This window comes from Bos indicus x Bos taurus, chromosome 1 (genome assembly GCF_003369695.1).
Source record: "Bos indicus x Bos taurus breed Angus x Brahman F1 hybrid chromosome 1, Bos_hybrid_MaternalHap_v2.0, whole genome shotgun sequence".
In the NCBI taxonomy this organism is placed as follows: Eukaryota; Metazoa; Chordata; class Mammalia; order Artiodactyla; family Bovidae; genus Bos; species Bos indicus x Bos taurus.
Window position 1 is genome coordinate 58,349,653 of NC_040076.1, and position 25,987 is coordinate 58,375,639.

At 37.3% G+C, this 25,987-nt stretch overlaps 1 protein-coding gene and 1 pseudogene across 4 annotated transcripts in view; both read left to right on the top strand.

The window, feature by feature from the left end:
* The window catches only part of GRAMD1C (GRAM domain containing 1C), a 99,421-nt gene that overhangs the window by 70,309 nt on the left and 3,125 nt on the right, over window positions 1-25,987 (top strand). For all 4 annotated transcript variants that reach the window (XM_027523490.1, XM_027523567.1, XM_027523640.1 and 1 more), the window contains 9 exons: window positions 14-173; window positions 8,894-9,031; window positions 14,624-14,742; window positions 16,410-16,552; window positions 17,317-17,420; window positions 19,124-19,300; window positions 20,780-20,837; window positions 22,711-22,821; window positions 23,196-23,301. In XM_027523490.1, coding sequence (XP_027379291.1) covers window positions 14-173; window positions 8,894-9,031; window positions 14,624-14,742; window positions 16,410-16,552; window positions 17,317-17,420; window positions 19,124-19,300; window positions 20,780-20,837; window positions 22,711-22,821; window positions 23,196-23,301 — 1,116 coding nt within the window. The remainder of the gene's footprint in view (window positions 1-13; window positions 174-8,893; window positions 9,032-14,623; window positions 14,743-16,409; window positions 16,553-17,316; window positions 17,421-19,123; window positions 19,301-20,779; window positions 20,838-22,710; window positions 22,822-23,195; window positions 23,302-25,987) is intronic.
* LOC113899449 lies at window positions 8,503-8,601 on the top strand (annotated as a pseudogene).

A 25,987-nucleotide genomic window follows, 5' to 3' on the forward strand; every position in this document is an offset into this window, starting at 1 on the left:
GTTTGCCTTCTAGGGGTTATGGAAAGAGGAACCCCAAAGTGAGAAACAGATCAAAAGTCCTTCACTAACTTCAGAAAAGAGGTTAAGTAGACAGTCATCAAAATCACTGGACTTGAATAAAAATGAGTATCTTTCTCTGGACAAAAGCAGCACTTCAGATTCTGTCGATGAAGGTAAAGGCTTTCTTATAAATTTTAAGTAAAATTTCAGTTTTGTCTTTTAATGTTTACGTTTGTATCAAGTGTGTGCAGATTGAGAATTGTTTTTTGTACCAAATACAGTCTCACTCTATAAAGAATCAAAAAATGATGGAAGAAACAGGGGAAAGGGGCTGCTAAATCTAACCCATCATCACTTTTTAGAAGCCTGAAATTTGAAGATCTTCATCACATTTAGCCTATATTACCCCATGCATTGAGTCAGTGGAAATGGAGCAGTAGCGATGGAAAAGCAACTTTTTTTTTCTTTTTACCCATGACTTATTTGTATCTGAAATTTGTACCTTTTAATCTCACTCACCTGTTTATCTCCTTCCCCGCCTCCTTCCCTTCTGGCAACCACCTGTTTGTTCTCTGTATCTATGGCTCTGTTTCTGTTACGCTTGTTCATTGTTTTGTGGTTCCACATATAAGTGAAATGATACAGTATATGTCTTTCTTTGTCTGGTTTATTTCACTAAGCATAATATTCTCTGGGTCCATCTGTGCCAAAAATGGCAAGATTTCATCCTTTTTTATGGATGAGTAATATTCCATTTTGGGCTTCCCTTTACCACAGATGGCTCAGTGGTAGAGAATCCACCTGCAATGCAGGTGATGTGAATTCTATCCCTGGGTTGGGAAGATCCCCTGGAGAAGGAAATGGCAACCCACTCTAGTATTCTTGCCTGGAGAATTCCATGGACAGAGGAGCCTGGAGGGCTACAGTCCATGGGGTCGCAAGAGTCAGATATGACTTAACGACTAAACTACAACCACCACCAGAAACTATATTATCTATTTTATTGAATCTAACAGGCCACAGGAACACTATTTTTTAATCTCTAGTGAGATCATTAATAATTTAGCATTTGATTTTAACAATTCATGGATAAGTGTTAATTCAACTAAACAACAACAATATTCCATTGTATATATCTATACCACATTGTCTTTATCCCTTCTATCTGTTGATAGGCACTTAGGTTGCTTCCATATTTTTGCTATTGTAATAATGCTGCAGTGAACATAGTAGGGTACATATATCTTTCTGAATTAGTGTTTTCATTTTTATCAGATAAATACCTAGGAAAATACCTAGGAGTGAAATTACTGGATTTTATGGTAGTTCTAGTTTTAGTTTTTTGAGGAACTTACCTAATATTTTCCATAATGGCTGCACCAGTTTACATTCCCACCAGCAGTGTACTAAGGTTCCCTTTTCTCCACATTCTCACCAATACTTGATATTTGCTATCTTCTTGGTGATAGCCATTCTGATGGTGTGAGATGGTGCCTCATTGTGGTTTTCATTTGTGTTTCCCTGATGATTCATGATGCTGAGCATCTTTTCATGTGCCTGTTGGCCATCTGTGTGTCTTCTTTGAAAAAATGTCTATTCAGGTCCTCTGCTCATTTCCTTTTTTAATCAGGTAATTTTCAGTTGTTGAGTTGTATGAGTCCTTTGTATATTTTGGATATTAGCCCCTTATCAGATATATCATTTGCAAATATCTTCTGACATTCATTAGGCAGCCTTTACATGTTCATTATAATCTCCTTCACTGTGCAAAAGCTTTTTAGTTTGATTTGTTTATTTTTGCTTTTATTTATCTTGCTAGAGAAGACATAAAAAATACTGCTAAGAAAGATGTCAAACAATGTACTTGCTTAAGTTTTCTTCTAGAAGTTTTATGGTTTCAGGTCTTTCATTTAAGTCTAATACAGTTTGAGTTTTAAAAAATCATAATGAAAATCTGCATGGTGTAATACTATAAATCTTACTACTTTCTTTAACCACAAAAAGAGAAGGGAAGAGAGAGATTTCAAAAGTAGTTGTTGTTCAGTCGCTTAGTCGTGTCTGACTCTTTGCGACCCTGTGTACTGAAGCACGCCAGGCTTCCCTGTCCTCCACCATCTCCTGGAGCTTGCTCAAATTCATGTCCATTGAGTCAGTGATGTCATTCAACCATCTCGTCCTCTGTTATCCCCTTCTCCTTCTGCCTTCAATCTTTCCCAGCATCAGGGTCTTTTCTAATGAGTTGGCTCTTTGTATCGGGTAGCCAAAGTACTGGAGCTTCAGTTTCAGTATCAGTCCTTCTAATGAGTATTCAGGATTGATCTCCTTCAGAATGGACTGGTTGGATCTCCTCGCAGACCCTCATGAGTCTTCTCCAACACCACACTTCAAAAGCATCAATTCTTTGGCATTCAGCCTTCTTTATGGTTCAACTCTCACATCCATACATGATTACTGGAAAAACCATATCTTTGACTAGATGGACCTTTGTCGGCAAAGTAATGTCTCTGCTTTTTAATATGCTGTCTAGGTTTGTCATAGCTTTTCTTCCAAGGAACAAGTGTCTTTTAATTTCATGGCTGCAGTCACCATCTGCAGTGATTTTGGAGCCCAAGAAAATAAAGTCTGTCACTATTTCCATTGTTTCCCCATCTATTTGCCATGAAGTGATGGGTCTGGATGCCTTGACCTTAATTTTTTGAATGTAGCTGCTGCTGCTGCTGCTAAGTCGCTTCAGTTCTGTCCGACTCTGTGCGACCCCATAGATGGCCTCCTACCAGGCTCCTCTGTCCCTGGGATTCTCGAGGCAAAGACCACTGAAGTGGGTTGCCGTTTCCTTCTCCAATACATGAAAGTGAAAAGTGAAAGTGAAGTCGCTCAGTCAAAACAAAAATCAGTTGCTTAAGGGAAACTTTAGAGCAAATCATGTTCTCTTTACTTTCTTTAAGTTATAACCAATAACCTGGGCTTGTCATGCTTATCAAGTCATGAAATGTCAAGGTCACTTCAAGGAGTTTTCTTTTTTTTTAGCTGTAAGATTACTGACATTGAAGTCAGTGAAGTGAGGAGACAGTAGGAAGGGTAGGGTAGTGGCTGACTACTTTGAAATTTCAGGAAGCAGAGCCGTGCCAGCGGAGTTTTGCTATGCCTTCTTCTGTACCAGCATGTTATATTACTGTTCCTGCTGGAGGGTTGCTGATGGGGACATGCTGTGGTTTGGATCTGTCTGACATGACTGTATTTCTAGTCCACTTCCTGTTCAGCTTAGACCTGGTTTGGAAACCCCTGAAAGGCTGTTTACTAAATCCATGAAAACCAAAGTTAAATCCAAGTCAAATCTAAATCAAATCCAGTTCAAATCTAAAATCAAATCCAGATCCAAAACTGAACCAAATCCAGGAAAACCAAATCCAAATCAAGTTTGACCTTGGCTTGGAAACACCGAAGTATCTTTGGTGAAAACTAAATCTACACTCTTAAAAACATAAGTAAAAATAAACAGGTTCTTAAAAATTAGAATGTATTAAGAAGACAGTTGTATTCTTTTGAAAAACTCAATGAGAGGAAGTTTTTTTGAAAGGATCAAGCACCAGGAATGACTAGACTCTCTTAGCGTCCTTACCACTTGTGCTTGGGAAATTCCATGGATGGAGGAGCCTGGCAGGCTACAGTCCATGGGGTTGCAAAAGAGGTGGACATGAATTAGCAACTAAAGAACAACAGCATGCAGCTGTGTGAGTTAGTTATCCCTGCCTGGCCAAGCTTCTCCTGTAGGAAGACCTGCTCTGGCACCCAGTGGCCAGACACATAAGTGACACGCAAATGAGGATTTTTGTTTGTTTGTTTTTGCATCCAGAATATATTTTGAAAACTTGTACACTGATACCAAAGACAGGCAAAGACACTACAAGAAAATTACAAATATCCTTTACAAATATTGACATAGAAATCCTGAACAAAATATGAGCAAACAAAAGCAGTACATTAAAAGGGTTATACACTATGACCAAGTGGGATTTATTCCTGGAATTTGAGAATGGGTCAACAGACAAAAATTAATCAGTGTGATTTGTCACTTAATAGAATGAAGGGAAAAAAACCCAAATCATCATTTTATTGCATCATCTCAATTGATGCAAAGAAAGAATCAAATGAGATTTTTTTTTTCTTTTTCTTTCTCATCTGCTCTTTTATAAGAGTGATCCTTTAAAAAAAAAATCCTCATTCACTTCCCATACAATTCACATTAATGATAACTTACCTAAAGAGTAACATTAAAACTCATATAAACTGCATCTTTATCTACAAATAAAGAAAGAATAATAGTGGTGTCGTTTCTGTATTGCATAGAAGCCCTGATCACCAGTTTTTAGAGAATGGAAGATAAAACAAATTGTGTCTCTTTAGTTACTCAATTAAACTCCAAATTACCTGCCTTTCCTGCATACCTGCCTAATGCATGTTTTCACACGTACTCAAAATACTACCAACATGTGTTGAGTATGTGCTCAGTGGTTTTAGTTTTATTCATGCCAAGGTACTTCTTATATTTATCTGTCTCAATTTTCCTACCATTTTCCATTGGCCACTTTCAAATTGTTATATTTGAAATAGTATTTATTCTTTATTGGAAATAGTAACCTGCTACTAAGTTGAGCAGTGTTCCTTTCTCCATTTAAAATACCACGTGCTAGCTTAATATGCTCCAGCAATATGACTGATGATGTTATTTAGATAGGAGGCTTTAAAGTACCATGAATTTAATAAATAAATAATCCCAGGTGGAAATAGTTTATTTCATATCCTTACTTCCTTGAACCAGTTTGCATACAAAAGGTATTATTGTTAATTTCTGGTAGTAATACCACAAGTTATGTTTTTATCAGTCATGATGCAGAACATTTTATCTAACAGTAGAGTTTAAATGAAATATGAAGACATTGTATTGAAATACTTTTATGAATACAATTTATTTCCTTCTTAAATGTGAAATTTAAGGAAGGAAACTTACTTTTGAAAAATAATAGTTCCAGGACTCCTTAGAGAAATGGCTGCTTTTAGGGCTACAGTGCACACTTGACTTGTGTCTGACTCTTTGTGACCCCATGGACTGTAACCCGTCAAGCTGCTCTGTCCAGGGGATTCTCCAGGCAAGAATACTGGAGTGGGTTGCCATGCCCTCCTCCAGGAGATCTTCCTGACCCAGGGATTGAACCCAGGTCTCTTATGTCTCCTGAGTTGACAGGTGGCTTCTTTACCACTAGAGCCAGCTGGGAAGGGCTAGGGTGGGGAATATACAAAATGAGCCCAGATATAGTGCAAGAATATAAAGTAGTGCTTGAAAAAGAAAAAAAGAGGCATGTCAAAAGGCCATAGGCATCAACCTGAAAGAGCTTCTAATGGCCAAACAAAAAATAAGTGTGAGCAGCAAAATAAATAATGATAGTACTGGATTATAACCCAAAGTATAAACTGACTTTGTACGTCCATCCTGATACCCGTGGTTGAATAAATATATAAATGGGAGAGAAAGCAGGAGTCTTCCTTACAGAGCCCCAAATAATATAGGTAAAGTATATATGTAGATCTTTTCCCTTCCAGGAGGTGGAGCTGAATTCTCCTCCCCTTGAGATGGGCCGAACTTAGGGACTCATTTCTAATGAATAGAATATGGAAAGAGGAAAATAATACCTTTGAAGTGGAAAAGCCTGCCAGGTACCACCTTGACCAATTGATCAAGGTTAATCAAGGTTAATGCTGTTATATGTACCCCCTGAGTTTGAGGGGAAGGGTACTTCACCTCTGTAGTGTTCATCCCCCAAATCCAAACCCTGGTCTAATCATGAAAAAAACCTAAGGTGAACCCAAAATGGGGGACATTCTACATAATACCTGACCTGTACTTTCAAAGGTATTAGGTCATTGAAAAACAAGAAAAAAGTGAGGCTGTCATAGATTGGAGGAGACTAAGATGATAACAACCAAGTACAAACATGGTACCTTGGGCCGGATCCTTGTACAGAGAAAGACATTACTGGGAAAAATAGGAATAAAGTCTAGTTTAGTTCATTGTCCCTCTAAAATTATTAAAAAATAAAAAATTAGAAGATATCATTGCAAAAAAAATGGCAGCCCACTCCAGTACTCTTGCCTGGAAAATTCCATGGACTGAGGAGCCTGGTAGACTACAGTCCATGGGTTTGCAAAGAGTTGAACACGACTGAGCGACTTTACTTACGATTTTTTTGTATTTTCCACAGTCACCTATTCATTCAAAAATGGTTATATAACACTTATGTGCCAAACTCGTAATGTACTTAGGTGTTTGAAATCAACATGATCCCTGCTCACATAGAACTTAGAGTCTAGTGCAGGAAAGAGGCAATAAAAAGGCACTAAGTCAGTAAAAATATAATTACAAGTTGGGATAAGTTCTGTGGAGGTGATGATCAGCATACATAGAATACCTATACTTCTTTGCTTTCTTGTGAATATATGAATTATTTTTACAATGAACATGAAAGTTAAAGTGAAAGTCGCTCAGTTGTGTCCGAGTCTTTGACACCCCGAGGACTATACAGTCCATGGAATTCTCCAGGCAAAAATACTGGAGTGGGTAGCCTTTCCCTTCTCCAGGGGATCTTCCCAACCCAGGGATCAGAGCAAGGTATCCCTCATTGCAGGTGGATTCTTTACCAGCTGAGCCACCTGGGAAGTCCAAGAATACTGAAGTGGGTAGCCTATCCGTTTTCCAGCAGATTTTCCCGACCCAGGAATCGAACCAGGGTCTCCTGCATTGCAGGGGGAATTCTTTACCAACTGAGCTATCAGGGAAGTCATAATGAACATATATTACTTCTGTGTCAGAAAAAGCTATTTCTCAAGCCTAATTGGGAAGTTACCTTACAGAACCTTAGTAAATTGCCTAGTTTCAGTGATTAATTTCTATGCCAAAGGAGCCATTACTTGAGATTGCAGTGCCTACCATGTGTATGCTTTTGTCTACACGTAGTATTGTTGCAGGAAGGAGGTAAATTGGTATCTACCCACTATCCCTAACTTCTCTGCACCTATAACAAAACAGGGAGACAGACCATTTCATGAGGAATAGCTGGAGTAAAGGCAGAGCTGGAGGGATTTTTCTTTCCTGCTTCTTAGACCACTGCCTTTTACTTTGACTGCTTCCCGTGGCTTAATGTGGACAGATGCTCAACACATAATTCTTAGAACTTGATTTGTGAGCTATGGGGAGCTTTTGTCACAGTTTTCATTCTGTAATGATGGGCGTAATCCGTGAAATAATAAATAACTCCAGTCCTGAAATCATTAAAATTTCAATTGGATTGCTTTACTCTATTTCCTTTATTCTACCAGACTCCTATTCCTAGATGTCCCCCAGCCCTGCCATTTCCTTTAGATTCTTCTGAGTTAAATTCCTTGCACTGTAGAATAGGGTTAAGTTTGTGTGTTCTGGAGCTAGAATGATTTCAGATTCCAGTTCAGTCACTGACTAGCCATGGAGCTTTGGCAATTCTCTGAGTGCTGCAGTTTCCTCATCTGTACAATGGAGATGAAGATGTGAATAGCTCTTGCCTCACAGGCTTGCTGTGAGAATATGTGTGAATACCTCTGAGTTGCTTAGCACAATACCTGGCATGTGGTAACATCGTGAATGCATGGGCTATTTCATGTAGTGTTTCCAGGGAATACGAGGAGAGGCGAGCTTCCTTATTTTCTACAAAAGAGTTTTCAACATTGCTGTCAGGTTCTTAGAAAAAATATAGTATTCCATTGGGCTTTATTTAGCTTTGAGGAATACTTTTCAGAAGGATTTCTTTTTTGATTAATTATTTTTTACACGTTTATTTTTAAAATTAATTTATTTTAATTGGAGGATAATTACTTTATAATATTGTGACGGTTTTTGCTGTACATCAGCATGAGTTTGTTATAGGTATACATACATCCCCTCCCTCTTGAATTGCCCTCCCACCACCCACCCCATCCCACCCCTCTAGGTGTCTCAGAGCACCAGTTTGCGCTCCCTGAGTCGTATAGCAAATTCCCACTGGCATCTCTTTTACATATGGTAGTGTATATGTTCTTCTCTCCATTTGTCCCACGCTCTCCTTCCCCACTGTTTCACAAGTCTGTTCTCTATGCCTGTGTCTCCATTGCTTTCCTGCAAATAGGTTCATCGGTACCATCTTTCTAGATTCCATGTATATGTGTTAATATATGATATTTATTTTTCTCTCTCAGAAAGATTTCTTTTAATGTGTGATATAGAGAACAGATTGTGAATACAGTGATACTTGTCTTGGGGGAGTGAACTTTAAGTCAAGTTTGAAACATTATTCAGACTAGTAGGATAGTGAGTACAGCAGATATTAAAGCCATTCATGTCTTAATATTTACTTAATATGTATGCACATTCAGAAATAGGACCTGCTATGTGTCCCTTGTCACTCTTGAAAGATTCCTTTTTTAAAAATATTTTTTTGAGTGCTTGGTTTGGCAGCATATATATTGAAATCAGAATGATACAGAGGTTAGCATGGCCGCTGCACATGGATGATACAGAAATTCATGAACTGTTCTTTTGAATGATATATGATATGGGAGTTTGATATCATGCAAATGAAATATTTCTATATCTTGGTTTTTGACAACTATTGATCATATATAGTTTAATTACTGTCTATTTTATGTATAGTTATACATAATATGTATGTATATAATACCAATTTAGAGTTTTAATAGTGTCATGTAATGTGCTGTGATCATTGTAATCACATTTAAAAGCCATTTTGTGCCCAAAACAAACAAAATGAAACTTTGAAATTACCTTTCTTTGATGTCTTCCCTTTTTGTTTTGTGTTTTTTGTTTCCCCAGAAAACATTCTTGAGAAAGACCTTCATGGAAGACTTTATATCAACCGTGTGTTTCATATCAGTGCTGAAAGAATGTTTGAATTGCTGTTCACCAGTTCACGCTTTATGCAGAGATTTTCTAATTCTAGAAATATAATAGGTTGGTCTTGTGTTCTTATCTAATGATAAATGTGGGAGAATTTTATTATCCTTAGAAAGTTTATGTTGTCAAAGGGAAAAATTAGACAGGCTTCAATTTTATTTTGGTGATGTAGAAACTGGTGTTTAGGTGTTTTGGGTAAAATCACATGTAAACAGTATAATTTTTCAATTAGTCAGATCTTACCTACTATTAAGTTCAGACCCTTTGAGAACTAAAACTCCATTTATTTATTAATATAGCAGTTCAACTGGGTTGAGCCCCATTTAAAAGGATTCCATTGTGGAATAGTTGGATTCTGTGCATGTGTGCTGAGTTGCTTCAGTTGTGTCCGACTCTTTGAGACCCTATGGACTGTAGCCCGCCAGGCTCCGTGGGATTCTCTAGGCAAAAATACTGGAGTGGGTTGGCATGCCCTCCTCCAGGGATCTTCCTGACCCAGGGATCAAACCTGCACCTCTGTGTCTCCTGCATTTGCAGATGGGTTCTTTACCACTAGTGCCACCTAGGAAGCCAATTGGATTCTAGTGGAGTATGAACTAGTATAGCCACTTTGCAAAATGATTTGGTGGTATCTACTAGATACATATAACCTTCAGAAATGGGTACCAGTGTACTCTGAAAGACGTGTACTGCCGTGTTCATAGCAGCATTATTTATAATCGCCCCCAAACTCAAAACAGCCCAAATATCCACCAGTAGTAGAATGGATAAACAGATGTATGTTCACACAAAAGAATACTGTGTGGCGATGAAAAAAAAAAAAAACAACAACTGCTGCTAACAATACATATAAATCTTATGGGTATGGTGTAGTATTAAGCAAGAGAAGTCAGACGTAAAATAGTACATACTGTGATTTCTTTATTTAAAGTTCAAAACGAGGTAAAACTTATTTATAGACATAAAAGCAGCAGAGTAGTTAACTGCTGTGGGGACTGCTGTGGGTGGATAAAGACTGGAAGGGAGCTTCTGGGATGCTGGTAAAGTTCTCTATCTTGATTTGGGTAGTGGTACACATGTATGTTTTTTCTGCAAATTCATGGAGACTTGAGGTTGCAATGCCTATGGTCTACCTTAATGAAAATATTCCAATTAGGAAGGTAGTTATAAAAAAGATTTTATTGATTATGTATTAAAAGTTCTATTTTGGTAAACATCTCAAAGAAGCATATAGCCAACCTGAAATTGAATTTATCCTAAATATTTCAAGATATCTTAGAAACTTTGGGAACATATGGTTTAACTTGCTATATAAAATTAGAAAACACCAGTGGCAGAGATCCATATAAGCTGAGTCATTTGACATAGTCAAAGAGAGTCAAGTTAAATATAATGTATAATCTAACCATTTTATTAACCATTAGATGTTATTCCTTTATTTGAAACTTTTATGTAAACATAATTACATATTCATAGGTTATAACATTGATACAGACTAGATATAAAAAAGTAATTTTTTTCTTATTATTCATAGTAGAGTAGCAAAGCAATTTCTGATTGATAGCTATTGTCTTGTGGTTATATTAAATGTCATGTTTTTAAAAATCATTAATTTTTCCCCTGTTCTTCCAGTTTTAAAAATGTATAATACCTGAGGGATATAAATCTTTCTTTTCACTCAGTAGCTCATGTTTAACATTGTATCTGTTCTGAATCTATTTTGTATGTTCTTGCTATTCATGTCTGCCTGGAGAATTTGCCATTCCAGAAGAGCTGGATATTTTGTATCTCTTAATTTTCTAAGATGATGCCTGTTGATATTGCACTGCCATTTTTATGGCTGGAAAGGCCCAGAGGGAACTAGCTATGTTATTCCACGTTGGTACAAAATGAAGGTGTTTTTTTTTTTAAATCACAGCTGCGTTTGGTGTCTGATAACATATCTAGCTTCAGTATGGATGACTGTGTTTGCCATCTGATGCTATAAATGGCTTTGGGAAGCAAAGGCTTCTGGCTTATCACAAGTATAAATAGTTATAGGCGTGTTGCCATTAGACCTAGAATTAGTCAGAAGGTTTGCCCCCAAAGAGATAATCTGCTTATGATTGCACACTATTCTATTATCTTCTGAATTTATTATCTGGTAATCAAAGTTGCATTTCTTGAGAACAGGTTTCAAAAGCTTCTTTTTAAACTATTAAGAGTTTAATGCGATAATATAGTATGGTCAGTTATTTGTGGATTTAACCTAATTTCGGCACTAAGATGGCTACTTCTGGATCTGTTTTTTTATAATTAAAATTTATTTTAAATTATTAAGAATAATAATTATTCTTAATAATTTTTAATAAAAATCACTTAATTTGAATTCTTTAAAATCTTTGTTTATGGTTATAGGACACTATTTTTATAATGTAAAGCTTGGTTTTAAGTCTTTTTATTCAATTTTTCTAATTTTGAAAAAAATGCAAAGCTTTAGAAAAGTTGCATGAATCGTATAATGAAACCTACCCATCACCTACATTCACCAGTCTTTTTTATTGTGGTATTATTTCTGCACATAACATAAAACTTACCATTTTAATAATTTTAAAGTGTACAGTTCAGTGGCATTAAGTGCATTCACATTGTTGTGTACCCATCACCATCGCTGGAACTTTTCATCTTCCCCAAACGGAAACTCTGTCCCTGGTAAACAGTAACGCTCCATTTTCCCCTCTCCCCATCTCCTGATGAACACCGTTCTACTTTCTGCCTCTATGAATTTTCCTATGCTTTTGTTGTTCAGTCACGCAGCTGTCTGACTCTTTGGGACCCCATGGAGTGCAGCACGCCAGGCTTTTCTGTCCTTCACTGTCTCCTGGAGCTTGCTCAAACTCATGCCCATTGAGTCGATAATGCCATCCAACCATCTCATCCTCTATCATTCCCTTCTCTTGCCTTCAATCTTTACCAGCATCAGGGTCTTTTCTGATGGGTCAGCTCTTTGTACCAGGTGGCCAAAGTATTGGAGCTTCAGCCTCAGCATCAGTCCCTCCAATGAATTTTCAGGACTGATTTCCTTTAGGATTGACTGGTTTGATTTCCTTGCAGTCCAAGGGACTCTCAGGAGTCCTCTTCAATACCACACTTACAGTATTTGTTTCTTTGTGACTGCTTATTTCACTTAGCATAATGTATTCAAGGTTTATCATATTGCAGTATGGATTTCCTCTCATTCCTTTTTAAGAATAAATGCTAAACCATTGTATGTTTATGCCACATTTTGTATACCTACTCCTTTATCAGTGGAGTTTTGAGTTATTTCCACTTTTTAGTTATTGTGGATGCTGCTGCTGTGAACACTGGTGTACAAGTATCTGTTTGAATCCCTGCTCTTGGTTCCTTTGGGTAAGAACTAGAAGTAGAAATGGATCATAAGGTAATTCTATATTTAATTTTTTGAAGAACTGCCATATTGTTTTCCACAGTGGCTGTATCATTTTACAGTCCCACCAGCACTGCATATAAGTTCCAATTTCTCCATATCTAGCCAACCTCTTATTTTCCGGTTTTTGTGATAATGGTTACCCTAGTGGATGTGAAGATTCACCAATTTTTAAATTTTATTACATCAAAGGATTCTTGAATTATTTATTTTGCAATTTTTGCTTTTGATTACTTCAACTTATTGTATCAAAATGGCTCATATGTCTTTTTGTATACTGTTGCCATTTTTTCTTATAACTTCATCTGTTCTTTATATTATGATGAAATTTACTTAGGTACCGGGGGCTTGACTATTCCAAAATGTTGTTACATTCTGGCACGTGATATTCAATAGGTTTGTTGGTAACACTGATGAAAATACAAGTGAAAGAGAGACTTTTATCTTTGTTGAATAGTGTGCAGTTTTAATGGCAGAATTCGATGATATCTTTAAATTTAGTCACTGGTTAACAATGAACTATTTGTATAATTTTTCTGAAACAGGATGACATACGACCAAAGTGATATTTTACAAAGTATTTTATAATTAATTTTATATCTCTTGTACACCTAAATAAATCATTTTTTAAACAAATTCTGTATTATAGATCCCATAATTTGAGATGTTGCCTGTTTAATTTACTTGCAAAATTTTTTTGCAAAAGATAAGCAACAGGCAGCTTCAGGATCCCTCATTAAATCCCTGGGCTTAGCTGACTGAAAGAAGTTAAATAAAATTGAATATATCATAAAGCCTTGTTTCCTTTCCTTTGATGATGGGTAGTAGGTTAGATAAAAGCTTCTGTTTTAGGATATTGATGTGCAGCAGCCAGATATACTAATTGCCTAAGTCCATTGTGCTAGGTAGGGCTTCCCAGGTGGCTCAGAGTCTGCTTACAATGCAGGAGACCTGGGTTTGATCCCTGGGTTAGAAAGATCCCCTAGAGAAGGAAATGGCAACCGACTCCAGTATTCTTGCCAGAGGAGCCTGGCAAACTACAGTCCATGGGGTCACAAGGAGTCAGATACGACTTAACAACTAAATAACAACAACAAGAACAGTTGTGCTAGGTGACTTAGTCAGATCTTTGAATAGAGTTCATGATGCTGTTACCTGTATTTTCCTAGTGTTAGCTTGTTCAATGAACTTTGTTGTATGGTGCTATGTTCTAAAGATGTTCAGTTCAGACACTCAGTCGTGTCTGACTCTTTGTGACCCCATGGACTGCAGCACGCCAGGCTTCCCTGTCCATCACCAACTCCCGGAGCTTACTCAAATTCATGTTCATAGAGTTGGTGATGCCATCCAACCATCTCATCCTCTGTCGTCCCCTTCTCCTCCCACCTTCAATCTTTCCCAGCATCAGGGTCTTTTCAAATGAGTCAATTCTTCACATCAGGTGGCCACAGTATTGGAGTTTCAGCTTCAGCATCAGTCCTAATGAATATTCAGGACTGATTTCCTTTAGGATTGACTGGTTTGATCTTGCAGTCCAAGGGACTCTCAAGAGTCTTCTCCAATCCCACAGTATTTCTGTTCAAAGTGTGTTTTTGCTCAATGTGTTGTTGCTAAGCAAAAGAAATAGAATTTTTACAAAATCTTGCCATAAAGATAGATTTTTCTAGAGCTTTCTTCATATAGAAAAGGTTATGTAGTTTATTTATATTCCATTGCCCCCTCCTTGGTTAAAGATCTTGGCAAAGAAGCCATTAACATTGTATGATTTCTCATTGATATGATTTCTCCACAAGTTGAGATCAGATCATATTGCTACATTAAGGACAAATGTCTTTCAAGGTCTTGTCCTTGATGATGGAAGTGTTGAAATGTTCTGTCTCTGATAAGTGGACACCATTACTTCTCTTTGTAGGTACTGGGAACTTTAAAAAGAAGCCCACTGATGATACACTTTTAATTTTATCTTCTAGAGAAAAGAAAAAATGTTTGAATAGACAACAATTTAGAAGTAAATGGATCAGAGATGAGGTGAATGTCACATGCAAGAAGAGTACCTGATGTGACTTTACTCTTCTTTAACGTTAAATGAATAATACAGTTATAAGGAAGTTAGAACTGGTCACAAATAAAAATTTAAATAGCTCAAAAACTCTCTCTTTGATTCCATTACAAGCTGTACCCTTCAAATTACTCTTTTAACTAACTTTTTTTGCTGTGATTAGATGTAGTATCTACCCCTTGGAATGTGGAACCTGGAGGTGACCGGCTGAGAACAATGACTTACACTATAGTCCTTAACAATCCGCTAACTGGAAAGTGTACCACGGCCACTGAAAAGCAGGTATGTCTATGCCGCCAGTATTCCAAAAGAACCATGCGTGTGCAAAGAGAAAAGATGCCTGTCATAGGTCCTAGTCACCAATTTACAAGACAGTTTCAACAAGTATACAACAAGACAAAAAAGGAAGGAGAAACTGTTTACAGGTTAAAAGAGTTTAAGAGGCACATAAACAAATCAACATAAAAGCTAACTGTAAAAAGGCTTTTCTGAGATTTAAGAAATTGTTCATTTCTATGTTCTGTAATGGTACGGTTGTTATATTTTAAAGCAAAGAGCATTTATCTTTTAAAGGGATATACTGAGGAATTTTATGGAATCCTTTGGTGACTCAGTGGTAAAGAATCCACCTACAATGCAGAAGATGTGGTTTCAATCCCTGTGTTGGAAAGATCCCCTGGAGAAGGAAATGGCAGTCCACTCCAGGATTTTTGCCTGGGAAATCCCAAGGACAGAGGAACATGACAGGCTACAGTCCATGGGGTCACAAGAGTCAGACACAACTGAGTGACTAGACCACCACCACCGCTGAGCAATTGATAGAGAAATATACTGATGTGTTTTGGGATGAAATTATATTGGTGGTTAGGATATCTTTTAAAAGTAGCTAGGCAGAAGATGAAGGTGGAGGGAGGGAATGTGGGGAGAGATACAGATGAAACAGGACTGGATGTGAGTTAATATTGAAGCTGGTTGATGAGCTGATGAGGGTTCATTGTGTAATGTTCATTTCTACTCTTGTATATGTTTGAACTTTTTCATAATAAGTGTTTTTGTTTAAAAAAAAAAAAAAGAATACTACTGGAATCTGATTTACAGGATCATGTCAAGGGTTAGGGCCAAATAACTAGATGGCTGCTATGACATGTGAGGAAGAGAATGTTAGGTATTTAATGCTCTGTCTACTCTGTGACCAGCAGGCACTGTCATATACTGAGGTTTATGTTCAGCCGGTTTTGTTGAAGTGCTGTATATCTGTATAGTATATCTGTTCTGCAGAGTTAGAAAATATCTATTAACATCTGAATTAGTTTTGCTATCATAGTTTTTGTCCATCATTGTTCAAAAGGACTTCAAATTTTCTCTTCCAAAGATTTCCAAACATTTAAGGGAAGTTTCTTTTTGGTATCTGATAGTCTTTGATAACTTTAGAGGATAAATAGAATAGGTACAGTTAAAATGAGAAAGAGTTGGCCAGCAACCACTTCAAAGCCTATTTAGGGAAAGCAGTGTTTTGTCTGGTTGTCCCCTTCCTTCATTTTTTTGGTGAAGAGTGGTTTTTATTAAACTTTAATGAATTTTAGGGTGGGGTCCTGGCTTTGTTCAATTGAATTTTGAATTGTTCCTCTACCAGGAACATTTGAAATTCTTAATAAACTGCTAACATAGATGAGAGATCATGTAGTTTCTTTCTCCTCTGCATGCCTAAAATGAAGGGAAAAAGTTATACAATGAAATGACAGAGAGGCAGCAAATGCTATGTCTGCACATCCCTTCTTCTCAATTTGTAGATTACATAGCAACGTGGAGGCCCTTCTGGCTTTGTATTTAGGCTCCTCATGTTTTTTTGTAATTTGTGAGAAGGAATTCTGGTATACATGTTCTAAGTTGGCAGGGAATTTCGTGTATTAAACATGTACATGCAAAAAAATTTCATCTTATTTTGGCAGAGACTGTATAAAGAAAGTTGGGAAGCACAGTTTTATTTGGTAGATGCAGAAGTGCTGACACATGATGTCCCCTACCATGATTACTTCTATACTCTCAACAGATACTGTATCATCCCATCTTCAAAGCAGAAATGCCGACTGAGGTGAGCTACTGTAAAGGAGTGTTTTAGTCAGGACAGGCTACATTGTATGCTGGCAATGTATCAATCCTGAAATCTTAGTTGCAGTTTTACACAACAAAACTTTATTTCTTACTTTGCATGTCCACTGGTGGTCAGCAAAGGGTGGGAAGCCTCACTCAAGAACCCAGGCTGATGAGGCTTTGACCTCTGGGGCTGCACAATCCAGAATATGTATCATTTCGGTTACTACCAGAGGAGAGAGAGCTATAGAGTTGTGCTCACAATCCAGTGGCCAGAATGGTTCCAGGACCCTGTTTAACGGCAAGAGGGTTGGGAGATTTGAGGAGCATGTGGTGGGCAGTAAACAGCTCTGTTGCAGTGGGAGACCAGAAATGTTGGTTATGTTGAAGGTGGTGCTGGGCCCATCATATACTTGCCCTAGTCTCAGCTAGCGTAGTGACTTTCAGCTAATGTATGACCACTAGAGATTTTTTATACACGGCATTTAGGAAATTTAGTTTATTTTGAGCCTTTATTGCTATTTAAATAAAGAAAATTCAGAGTTTGAGAAAGCAAAGAAATAAAATGCCAAGTTGATGAAATTATTAGCAGCTCCCAGTAATTTTTTTAAAGAATTTATTTTCAGTGAGCAATTTTATTTGTAGTCTTAGTGACTTTACATCCTTTTGGCTTTTCACTGAATTCATTCCTACATTTAATTGCAGTGTTCATAATGTGATTAAATCTTGTAAATTAAATATTCTTCTTCCTTCCTTATTCATTAGAGTTTCAACAGATTTGAAATACAAAAAACAACCATGGGCTATTATCAAATCTTTAATTGAGAAGAATTCCTGGAGTTCGCTGGCAGATTATTTCAAACAGCTTGGTTTGTAAATTTCTTGATTTGTCTACTTTTGTAAGAATGGCATTTATTAACAGAATGGATGGATTCTTCAATTGGATTCATAGTAGGAACTGGTAGATGGCATTGGAATGACTCTTACTGAAGTGGTTCCAACTGTTACACTTAAAATTTAAAAACTTCTAATTTTCATTGATCTACCAAACACTTATATAATGTTTATGATATGCCAGATGTTGCCCTGTGTGTTTTATAAATATCAACTCACTGCAAACCTATAATTTTTTTTCCCGTTTTACTAAAGAAGAAATATCAAAACAGAGAGAGGTTAAGTGACTTTTCCAGGATCACACAGTTAGGAGCTGTCACACTCCCTCCCTCTGCAAGGAGCCAAGGAAGCTGACTACAGTGAGGGGCTGGGTGACCTGATTATAAACATGTACTGTGCTCATGAAGAAGGTCTGGAGAGTCCTCAGGCCCATACCTCCCTTACCGATGTAGTTCTCCTGGGTTTACACAGGCCCACTTAGCCATGGGACCATGTTCATGTATGGATTTGGTGGAGGGGAAGTGATGTAGTTGTTCTCTTTGGATATTCCAAAGAATATGAAGAAAAATTATACATATATATGACATATATATACACATATATATGTCATATATATATACACACACACACATATACATGAATGTGATTAATTTAGTTAAAGAAAAGGTGGTGGCCAATAAACTCAGGGTAATTTAAGGCTTCACTAGCCGGTTTGCTGGTTATTTATTTTCCTTGCTTTCTCATTGCCTGTTTCATTATTAAACTCCAAATCATGAGCAAGGAAAGAGAAACTCAAAGATAAGTTTGGCTGATAGATAATGAACTTCTAATGAAAAGTCTGGTGAAGGGAAAGGTCAAAACAATTGAGAAAAACAAAGTTTTTAGATTGTTTGCAGACTTTCTTTACCAATGCTTCTTTTTTTTTGCAAATTAGAACATTGTAAATTAGAACTATTGTATGCTGCTTCTTAGGAGAAGGCAATGGCACCCCACTCCAGTACTCCTGCCTGGAAAATCCCATGGACGGAGGAGCCTAGTAGGCTTCAGTCCATGGGGTCGCTGAGGGTCAGACATGACTGAGCGACTTCACTTTCACTTTTCACTTTCATGCATTGGAGAAGGAAATGGCAACCCACTCCAGTGTTCTTGCCTGGAGAATCCCAGGGACAGGGGAGCCTGGTGGGCTGCCGTCTGTGGGGTCGCACAGAGTCGAACACGACTGAAGTGACTTAGCAGCAGCAGCATGCTGCTTCTTCCTTTGAGATTGATGATCAAGTACTATAATCTATCTTGGAAATCTTTCTAGGGACCCAATGTAAGTGGGTAGCCTGTTGTTTCCATAACTGAAATCTTTACATTAATATTTAATATGTCACATGGCAAATCTGTTCTGATGGTTCCCATCATTAATTAATACAGTTCATTTTTCCTGGAATAATGAAACCTCGTTATGGGATCATTGTACACTCTGTAACTTTTCATTAAGAGTAAAGTTTGAATCCGCCATAAGAAACCTGAGTAATAGTTACCAAGGCTTAACTATTAAGTAAAGCTATTAAGTAAAAGTTACCGAGGCTTAAAAAAAAAGCAAACTGAGAACAAAACAACAACCAACCCTTCTGTATATTATAGCTGAGAAGATTTCTCCACTATCTAAAGATTATTTTTTTCCTTTTAGAATCAGATTTGTTAATGGAAGAATCTATGGTAAATCAGTCCATGGAAGACCCTGGAAAACTTACTGGCCTGCGAAGGAGAAGGCGAACATTCAACAGAACAGCAGAAACAGCTCCTAAAATTTCTTCTCAGCGTTCTTCTGGAGATATGAGTTTAGAGGCCAAAGGGGATATTACAGGTAGCTGTTACCTGGTAAACAAAGATAAAAGCTCTTTTTGTCTTTATAGATTTACTTATATGAAGCAGAATATACCTCTTGTTTATAAGCCAGGTCAGTTAGGAGAGCTCCTTTTCTCTTCTTTTCTGATAATATTTGTCAAACTCTGAATAATACATAAAGGAGCAGTTGCAAAATGGCAGGCATGTGGCCAATAGAAGTACTGTACTGGACTTACCTGGTATTTTAAAAACTGGACATTTTTATATAAAAACTCAGATATGATAGCGCTGGACCCACATGCCTTCAGAGCAGCAGTCGATCAGTTGGAGCCTAGCAGTATCTGCCTCATATAACTGAGTGTGTACTTTTGCCAGGTCACTGGTCCCTATCACTCTCGCCCACTGAGGGATGCTTCATTCGTTAATTTTCTGCCAGGCATTTACAGACATTTGATTTCTACCCTTGAATCTACTACAATGATTGTATGCTTTTAATCTTTATATACTGTCAGGGCCAGCTCAGTAAAACTTCAGAGATAGAATTTGACTTTTATTATCTCTGCATTTAATTTTGAAGACATCTTGTCCCTACTAACTATAACACCCTCCCTCTCAGAAATAAGAAGCTGTCATACACCCTCATCCTTCTACATTATCAGATCCTCTTCTAAGGTTTATATCTTCAGTTCAGTTCAGTTCAGTCACTCAGTCGTGTCCAACTCTTTGTGACCCTATGGATTGCAGCATGCCAGGCTTCCCTGTCCATCGCCAACTCCCAGAGCTTACTCAAACTCATGTCCATAGAGTCGGTGATGCCATCCAACCATCTTACCCTCTGTAGTCCCCTTCTCCTCCCACCTTCAATTTTTCCCAGCATCAGGGTCTTTTTCAAATGAGTCAGTTCTTCGCATCAGGTGGCCAAAGTATTGGAGTTTCAGCTTCAGCATCAGTCCTTCCATTGAATAGTCAGGACTGATTTCCTTTAGGATGGACTTGTTGGATCTCCTTGCTGTCCAAGGGATTCTCAAGAGTCCTCTCCAACACCTTAGTGTGAATATATTTTTCTAACATTTAAACCTAATGACTATTTAATTTTGGGATTTGGCAACAAAATTTGGGCAACAAAGAACAGGGGAGGATGATATCAAAAAAATTTTTTTAAGGAGCAAAGCCTTATATACATAGAACTAACTCAAATATTTGCAGAGATGAAATTTAGAGATCATTCATGATATATTGAATTGCTTACTTAATTTTAGAACAAATTAATTTGTAATATAGGTCAAATTTGCAGAACTGATATAAGGTTTCTTTTTGTAGATTTGTTTAATATTGCTTAGAATATCAGAAGTCAAAGAAGGGTGCACCCTAACTCACTGTGTCTTTACAAATAATTTTACAAATTTCTTCTCCAGTATTTTTCAAATGAAGTTAAACTTTTACCAGTTTTAATCACAACCCTGAGTCTCAGATAGCCTTCTGTTTTTGTAATTTGCAGGAAAGAAAAAGGAAATTGAAAGCTATAACACCGTCCTTATTGTGGTGATGAGTATTTTGTAAGTATTTGTGTTGAGTGCTTATTTTGCTTGTGCCCTCACTTAATCTTTTAATGGTTTCCAAAAAGATTTGAAAATATTTGTATATTATTGTATAGACATTACTACTATTTGACCAATTTTGGCCTACATAAACAGTAATTTTATATGTTTCACTCTGGTAGTTTTGAATGATTTTCAGAAGAACTGTTAAATTCAAGGGAATACCAAATACACATTCAGTAAATGTTTTTGTTTTTTAAGTTAATTTGATTTGTTTTTACCATCATAGGTTTTTAGGGAAATACCATAAACTTAAAGGGAATATTGATATATGCAGGCTGCTAAAATCCCCAAAATGCTATTTTACTCCATTATAGTAGACCAGTGGTCCTTATTCTTTGCTATACATAAGAATCACTTGCTAAACTACTGATTTCAGGGCTTCCCCGGTGGCCCAGGTGTTAGGACTCTGTGCTTCCAATGCAGGGGACTTAGGTTCAGTCCCTGGTCTGAGAGCTAAGATCCCACAAGTTGTGTGGCATGGCCAATAAATAAAATTTAAAACTAAATTTTAAAAAATATTAAACATAAATTTCTCAGCTCCAATACTATAGATTAAGTCAGTAGGTTTTCAGTAGGGATCAAGAATCAGTAGTATTCTAAAACACACTGCACAGGTTATTCTGACGCAAGTAATCTGAGGGTTGTAGGATGAGAAATACTGGAGTAATTAGTCTGAATCTCAGAGTGTTCTTTTGGAATCTTCTCTGTGAGTCATATTTAGACTCCTGTTATCTTCATGTCTATACTTGGGTCATGGGGTAGTCCATCAGATTTAATTGAATTAGTTCTGACTGGATGATACGCTCTGGGTGTATTTTTTGGAAAGAAATTCTTATATCAGCCTTTTTTTTCTGATTATAGACTTCAGAACATAGAAAATGTTTGTTGTACCTTCAAGTTTTATAAAAGCTTTTCATATTCTGCTTAAATTGATTTGCTGTGACAATTTTGTATAGTATATATTATCTGTGATCTTTTGTATCACTTTGCAGAAAATTTATAGTCAGATATTAAATGTTGATTTTTATGCCATTTCATAGATTTGATTTTTTTGCTACTACCTTAGTTTTCATCTTCAGGATGGGTAAAAGTGAATACTATATATTTTAACGCAAGTCAATATTTTAACAGGAAAAAATGAGAGATATGATGTCACCTATGTATTTGTATATATATATAATGAGATACATTCATTCACTTGACATGCTGTTGTGAATACCAACAAAGTAAGCGTACTTAACAAGTAGCATTTTATATATGATACCATTGATGTCTGTTTGGGATTTGAAATTTTGTCTAAGTTGAACCAGAAGGAATTTTTGCTGAATGTGCATTTGTTTTGGCTTCCACTGGGAATAAGAGGTACATAATGGTCTATCTAAGAGCAAATCCATGTTGATCTTCATTTCCTTTCTGAAGTACAGTACTATGCATGTATAATTGCTTAAGACAAAAGTACCCCAAAATAGATCTTGAAAGCTAATGTGGTAGATTTCTAGGCTGGTGGTTGCACATCAACACTGGTTAGGATACCTGGCAGAGAGGAGAGACGTCAGGGACAATCCCAACCTGCTTATTTGAGGACTTCATTGTCCTTACATGAAGTTACTTGCAACTAGTTACCTTCCAACTTTTCCCTCAACATCCACTTAGTACTTAAAGTTATTATTTCATACAATAAAATAGGAATAATTAATTTAAATAATAACTAATTGGAAACTAGTCTGGGTAATATGCATTTTTGAAGCTTTTGCATGTCTCTTCAGCATTAGCAATGCTTTAGGTCTGAGTGAGAGTGGATTAACCAGGTCTGATTTTCTCTGTCTAGTTTGCTGTTGCTAGTTTTGCTGAATGTGATGCTGTCTCTGAAGTTGTCAAAGATAGAATATGCTGCTCAGTCTGTTTACCGTCTTCATCTCCAAGAAGAGAAATCTTTAAAGTAAGTCTTCCCTTCCACAACCTATTACTTCAATAATTCCTGTGCTGCAGAAAATTTAAGTCCAGTTTTAGAGAGTTTGCTGCCAACTTCTCTTTAGTCATATACTATTTTGTTTTACCTGCACATTTATGGGACTAATGGTTTCTGGAAAAGGCTAGAAGCCATTCCCTTGATCTTTCAAAAATTTTAAATTATTTATTTGGCTGTGCCAGGTCTTAGTTGCTGCATGCAAACTCTTAGCTGTGGCATGTGGGATCCAGTTCCCCAACCAGGGATCAAACCTGGGCCCCTTGCATTGGAAGCGCAGAGTCTTAGCCACTGGACTGCCAGGGAAGTCCCTATTTCCTGATCTTAAGATGGTATTTTTCTTTCAGTTTAGCCTCTGATATGGTGTCAAGAGTGGAAGCTGTTCAAAAGAGCAAAGGCCAGGCCCATCGCTTAAAAGGAGTGCTCCGTGACTCCATCGTGACGCTGGAACAGGTTGGTACCTCTGTGTCCCATGGTACTTGGTACTCATCCCAGTGATTCAGCTGCTATTCTGGCTGTGAGAGAAATTCACTATAACATTATTTGAATAAATATCCCTTCTAGAGGCATCTAACCTTGCCATTTCTGGATTATGCATTTTATGTATATAGTTACTTTTATCAATACTTTTTTTAAAAAATGGAAATACGCTATACTTACCATTGCATACCCTCCTTTTTTCAATTAGTAATGTATTTGAAGGTGTCTCCACATCAGTATGTATACATCTACCTCATTCTTTTTATTGATCCTTCTATATAAGATTTCATGCTTAACATTAGCTCTTTTTATAGAAATGGTAGATATTGTATACACTGCCCATTATTTTGTTTTTATCTATTAACTGTGTATCATGGAGATATTTCTATATCAGCATATAAAGCACTTCTTCTTTTAATAGCATGTAGAATTCAACTGTACATGTGTGGCATAATTATTTTACCAGTTCCCCATTGAAGAATAAACACTTAGGTTATTTTGGTGTTTTCCGTAAGCATTCTCTCTTGTCATCAATATGTGCTGCTTGGTTCTATGAATCAAAACTTAGGATTACCTTTGAAAAATAAAGACTAATACTCCCATTATAAGATTTGTGTACTTTTCAAGTCTCACTGACTCTTTGGACATGAGTTTGAGCAAACTGAGGGAAATAGTAAAGGACAGGGAAGCCTGGCGTGCCACAGTTCATGGAGTTGAAAACAGTCGGACATGACTTAGTGAATGAACAACAAGAAGGACTGAAATAAATATATTTTAGATAATAAGAAAACAACTTTTCAGAATTGAAAAGTAGAGATTTCTATAGTGCCTGTAATCAGGCATTGGCCTTCTGTTGGATAGGTTGTCTAACCTTAGCTTTTCTTTCCAGCTTTCCATCTTTTTTGCCTTTTTATTCTTCTTCCCAGAAATTTCCTCATTTAATCTTTAAATTCTTCTACTGAGTTTTTCAGTTTTTGCTATCACTTTTTAAATTTCAAATTTCTCTGAATTTTCTTTTTTTTTTTTTTAATGGAATTGTCTGCCTGTGTGGATCCAAATTTCTTAACGTGTGAGCTGGGCTGGTCTACCCTGAACTTCTCAGTAGATCTGGCTGGCCTGGTTGAGAAATCCTGATGTCGGCATCTTTAGGTCTCTACTCTTGACAGTTTCCACAGAGAAGACTCTTTCAATCTCCTCCCTGAAGGATTAAGGGCTGGCTGCCAGCATTTTAGGAGCTTACTGAGGAGAGGGATAGAGGATGCAGGGCAATGGGACAATCTGAGCACACAGTATACATGTTTGTGTGTAATCCCTATTCTTGGTATGTACTGCTGTCTTTACTGATGTCTTGCCATCCTCCTGGCCAGGCTACCAAAGATCGTCTGTTTATCCTGTCCAGAAAATAGGACTTCAGACTTCTGCCCAGGTAGTAGGAGAGGCCACATGTCCAAAAGTTCATCCAGTCATTCTTATTTCAGTTCCTCTTTATTCCCACTTCTAAAGGTACCTGTCAATTCCTGAGACTTTTGAGGATTCTTCAGGGTAGATTTGATTGGTTCTTAACTTTTTCTACTGTTGGCTTGGGATTCAGTGTTTTCAGAGCTGCTAAGTCATGCTTCTTCCTTCCAGTCTCCAAAGTCATGTTGCTCTTGTTGCCTATTCTATCCCCCCTGCACCCACCCTGGCCCGACCTTGTAGATTTATGCCTTAAAAAAAAAAAAAAATCCCTTTACTGTGCTTTTGGTGGGGTTGCAAGAGGGAGAAAAATTGGATGCATGTATTTAATCTACTTCCTCCCTCTTCTGTGTGCACTGCCTTGATTTCTTCCACTGACACTGTCCAAGCTAAGCTCCCAGGGATCTCTGACTTTTAAAGTTAATGTACCTTTTTTCTGAATTTTCATCTTACAGTGCCAGCACTTGACAGAGCTGACCATTCCTCTCTTGAAATATATCTAATCTTCCCTTCTTTAGAACCATGAAAAAACCTAGCTTTATTGTGAAATAGCTTACATACCATAACATTCACTTTTTAAAGGATTTTTAGTATAATCACAAAGTAGTGCAACCATCGCCTCTATCTAATTGTTCAGTTGCTAAGTCGTGTCTGACTCTTTGCAACCCCGTGGACTGTAGCACACCAGGATTCTCTGTCTTCCACTGTCTCCCAGAGTTTGCCCAGATTCATGTGTGTTGAGTTGGTAATGCCATCTCACCATCTTATGGGCTTCCCTGTGGCTCAGTGGTAAAGAACCTGTCTGCCAATGCAGGAGACACAGGTTCGATCCCTGGGTTGGGAAGATCTCCTGGAGAAGGAAATGGCAACCCATTCCAGTATTCTTGCCTGGGGAATCCCATGGACAGAAGAGCTTTAGGGGAGAGGTGGGGAGGGCTACAGTCCGTGGGGTCGCAAAACAGTTGGACATGACTTAGTGACTAAAGAACATCAGTAATAACAGACTTAAATACAATTATATCAATAATTATACTAATGAAAAGGGACTACTGTCTAATTCCAGAGCATTTTTATCATTCCCCAAAGAAGCCCTGGAGTCATGAACAGTCACTCCCATCCCTTACTCTCTCAGCTCCTGATAATCACTGCTTTCTGTTTTTATGGATTTGCCTATTCTGGACATTTCATATAAATGGAATCATAT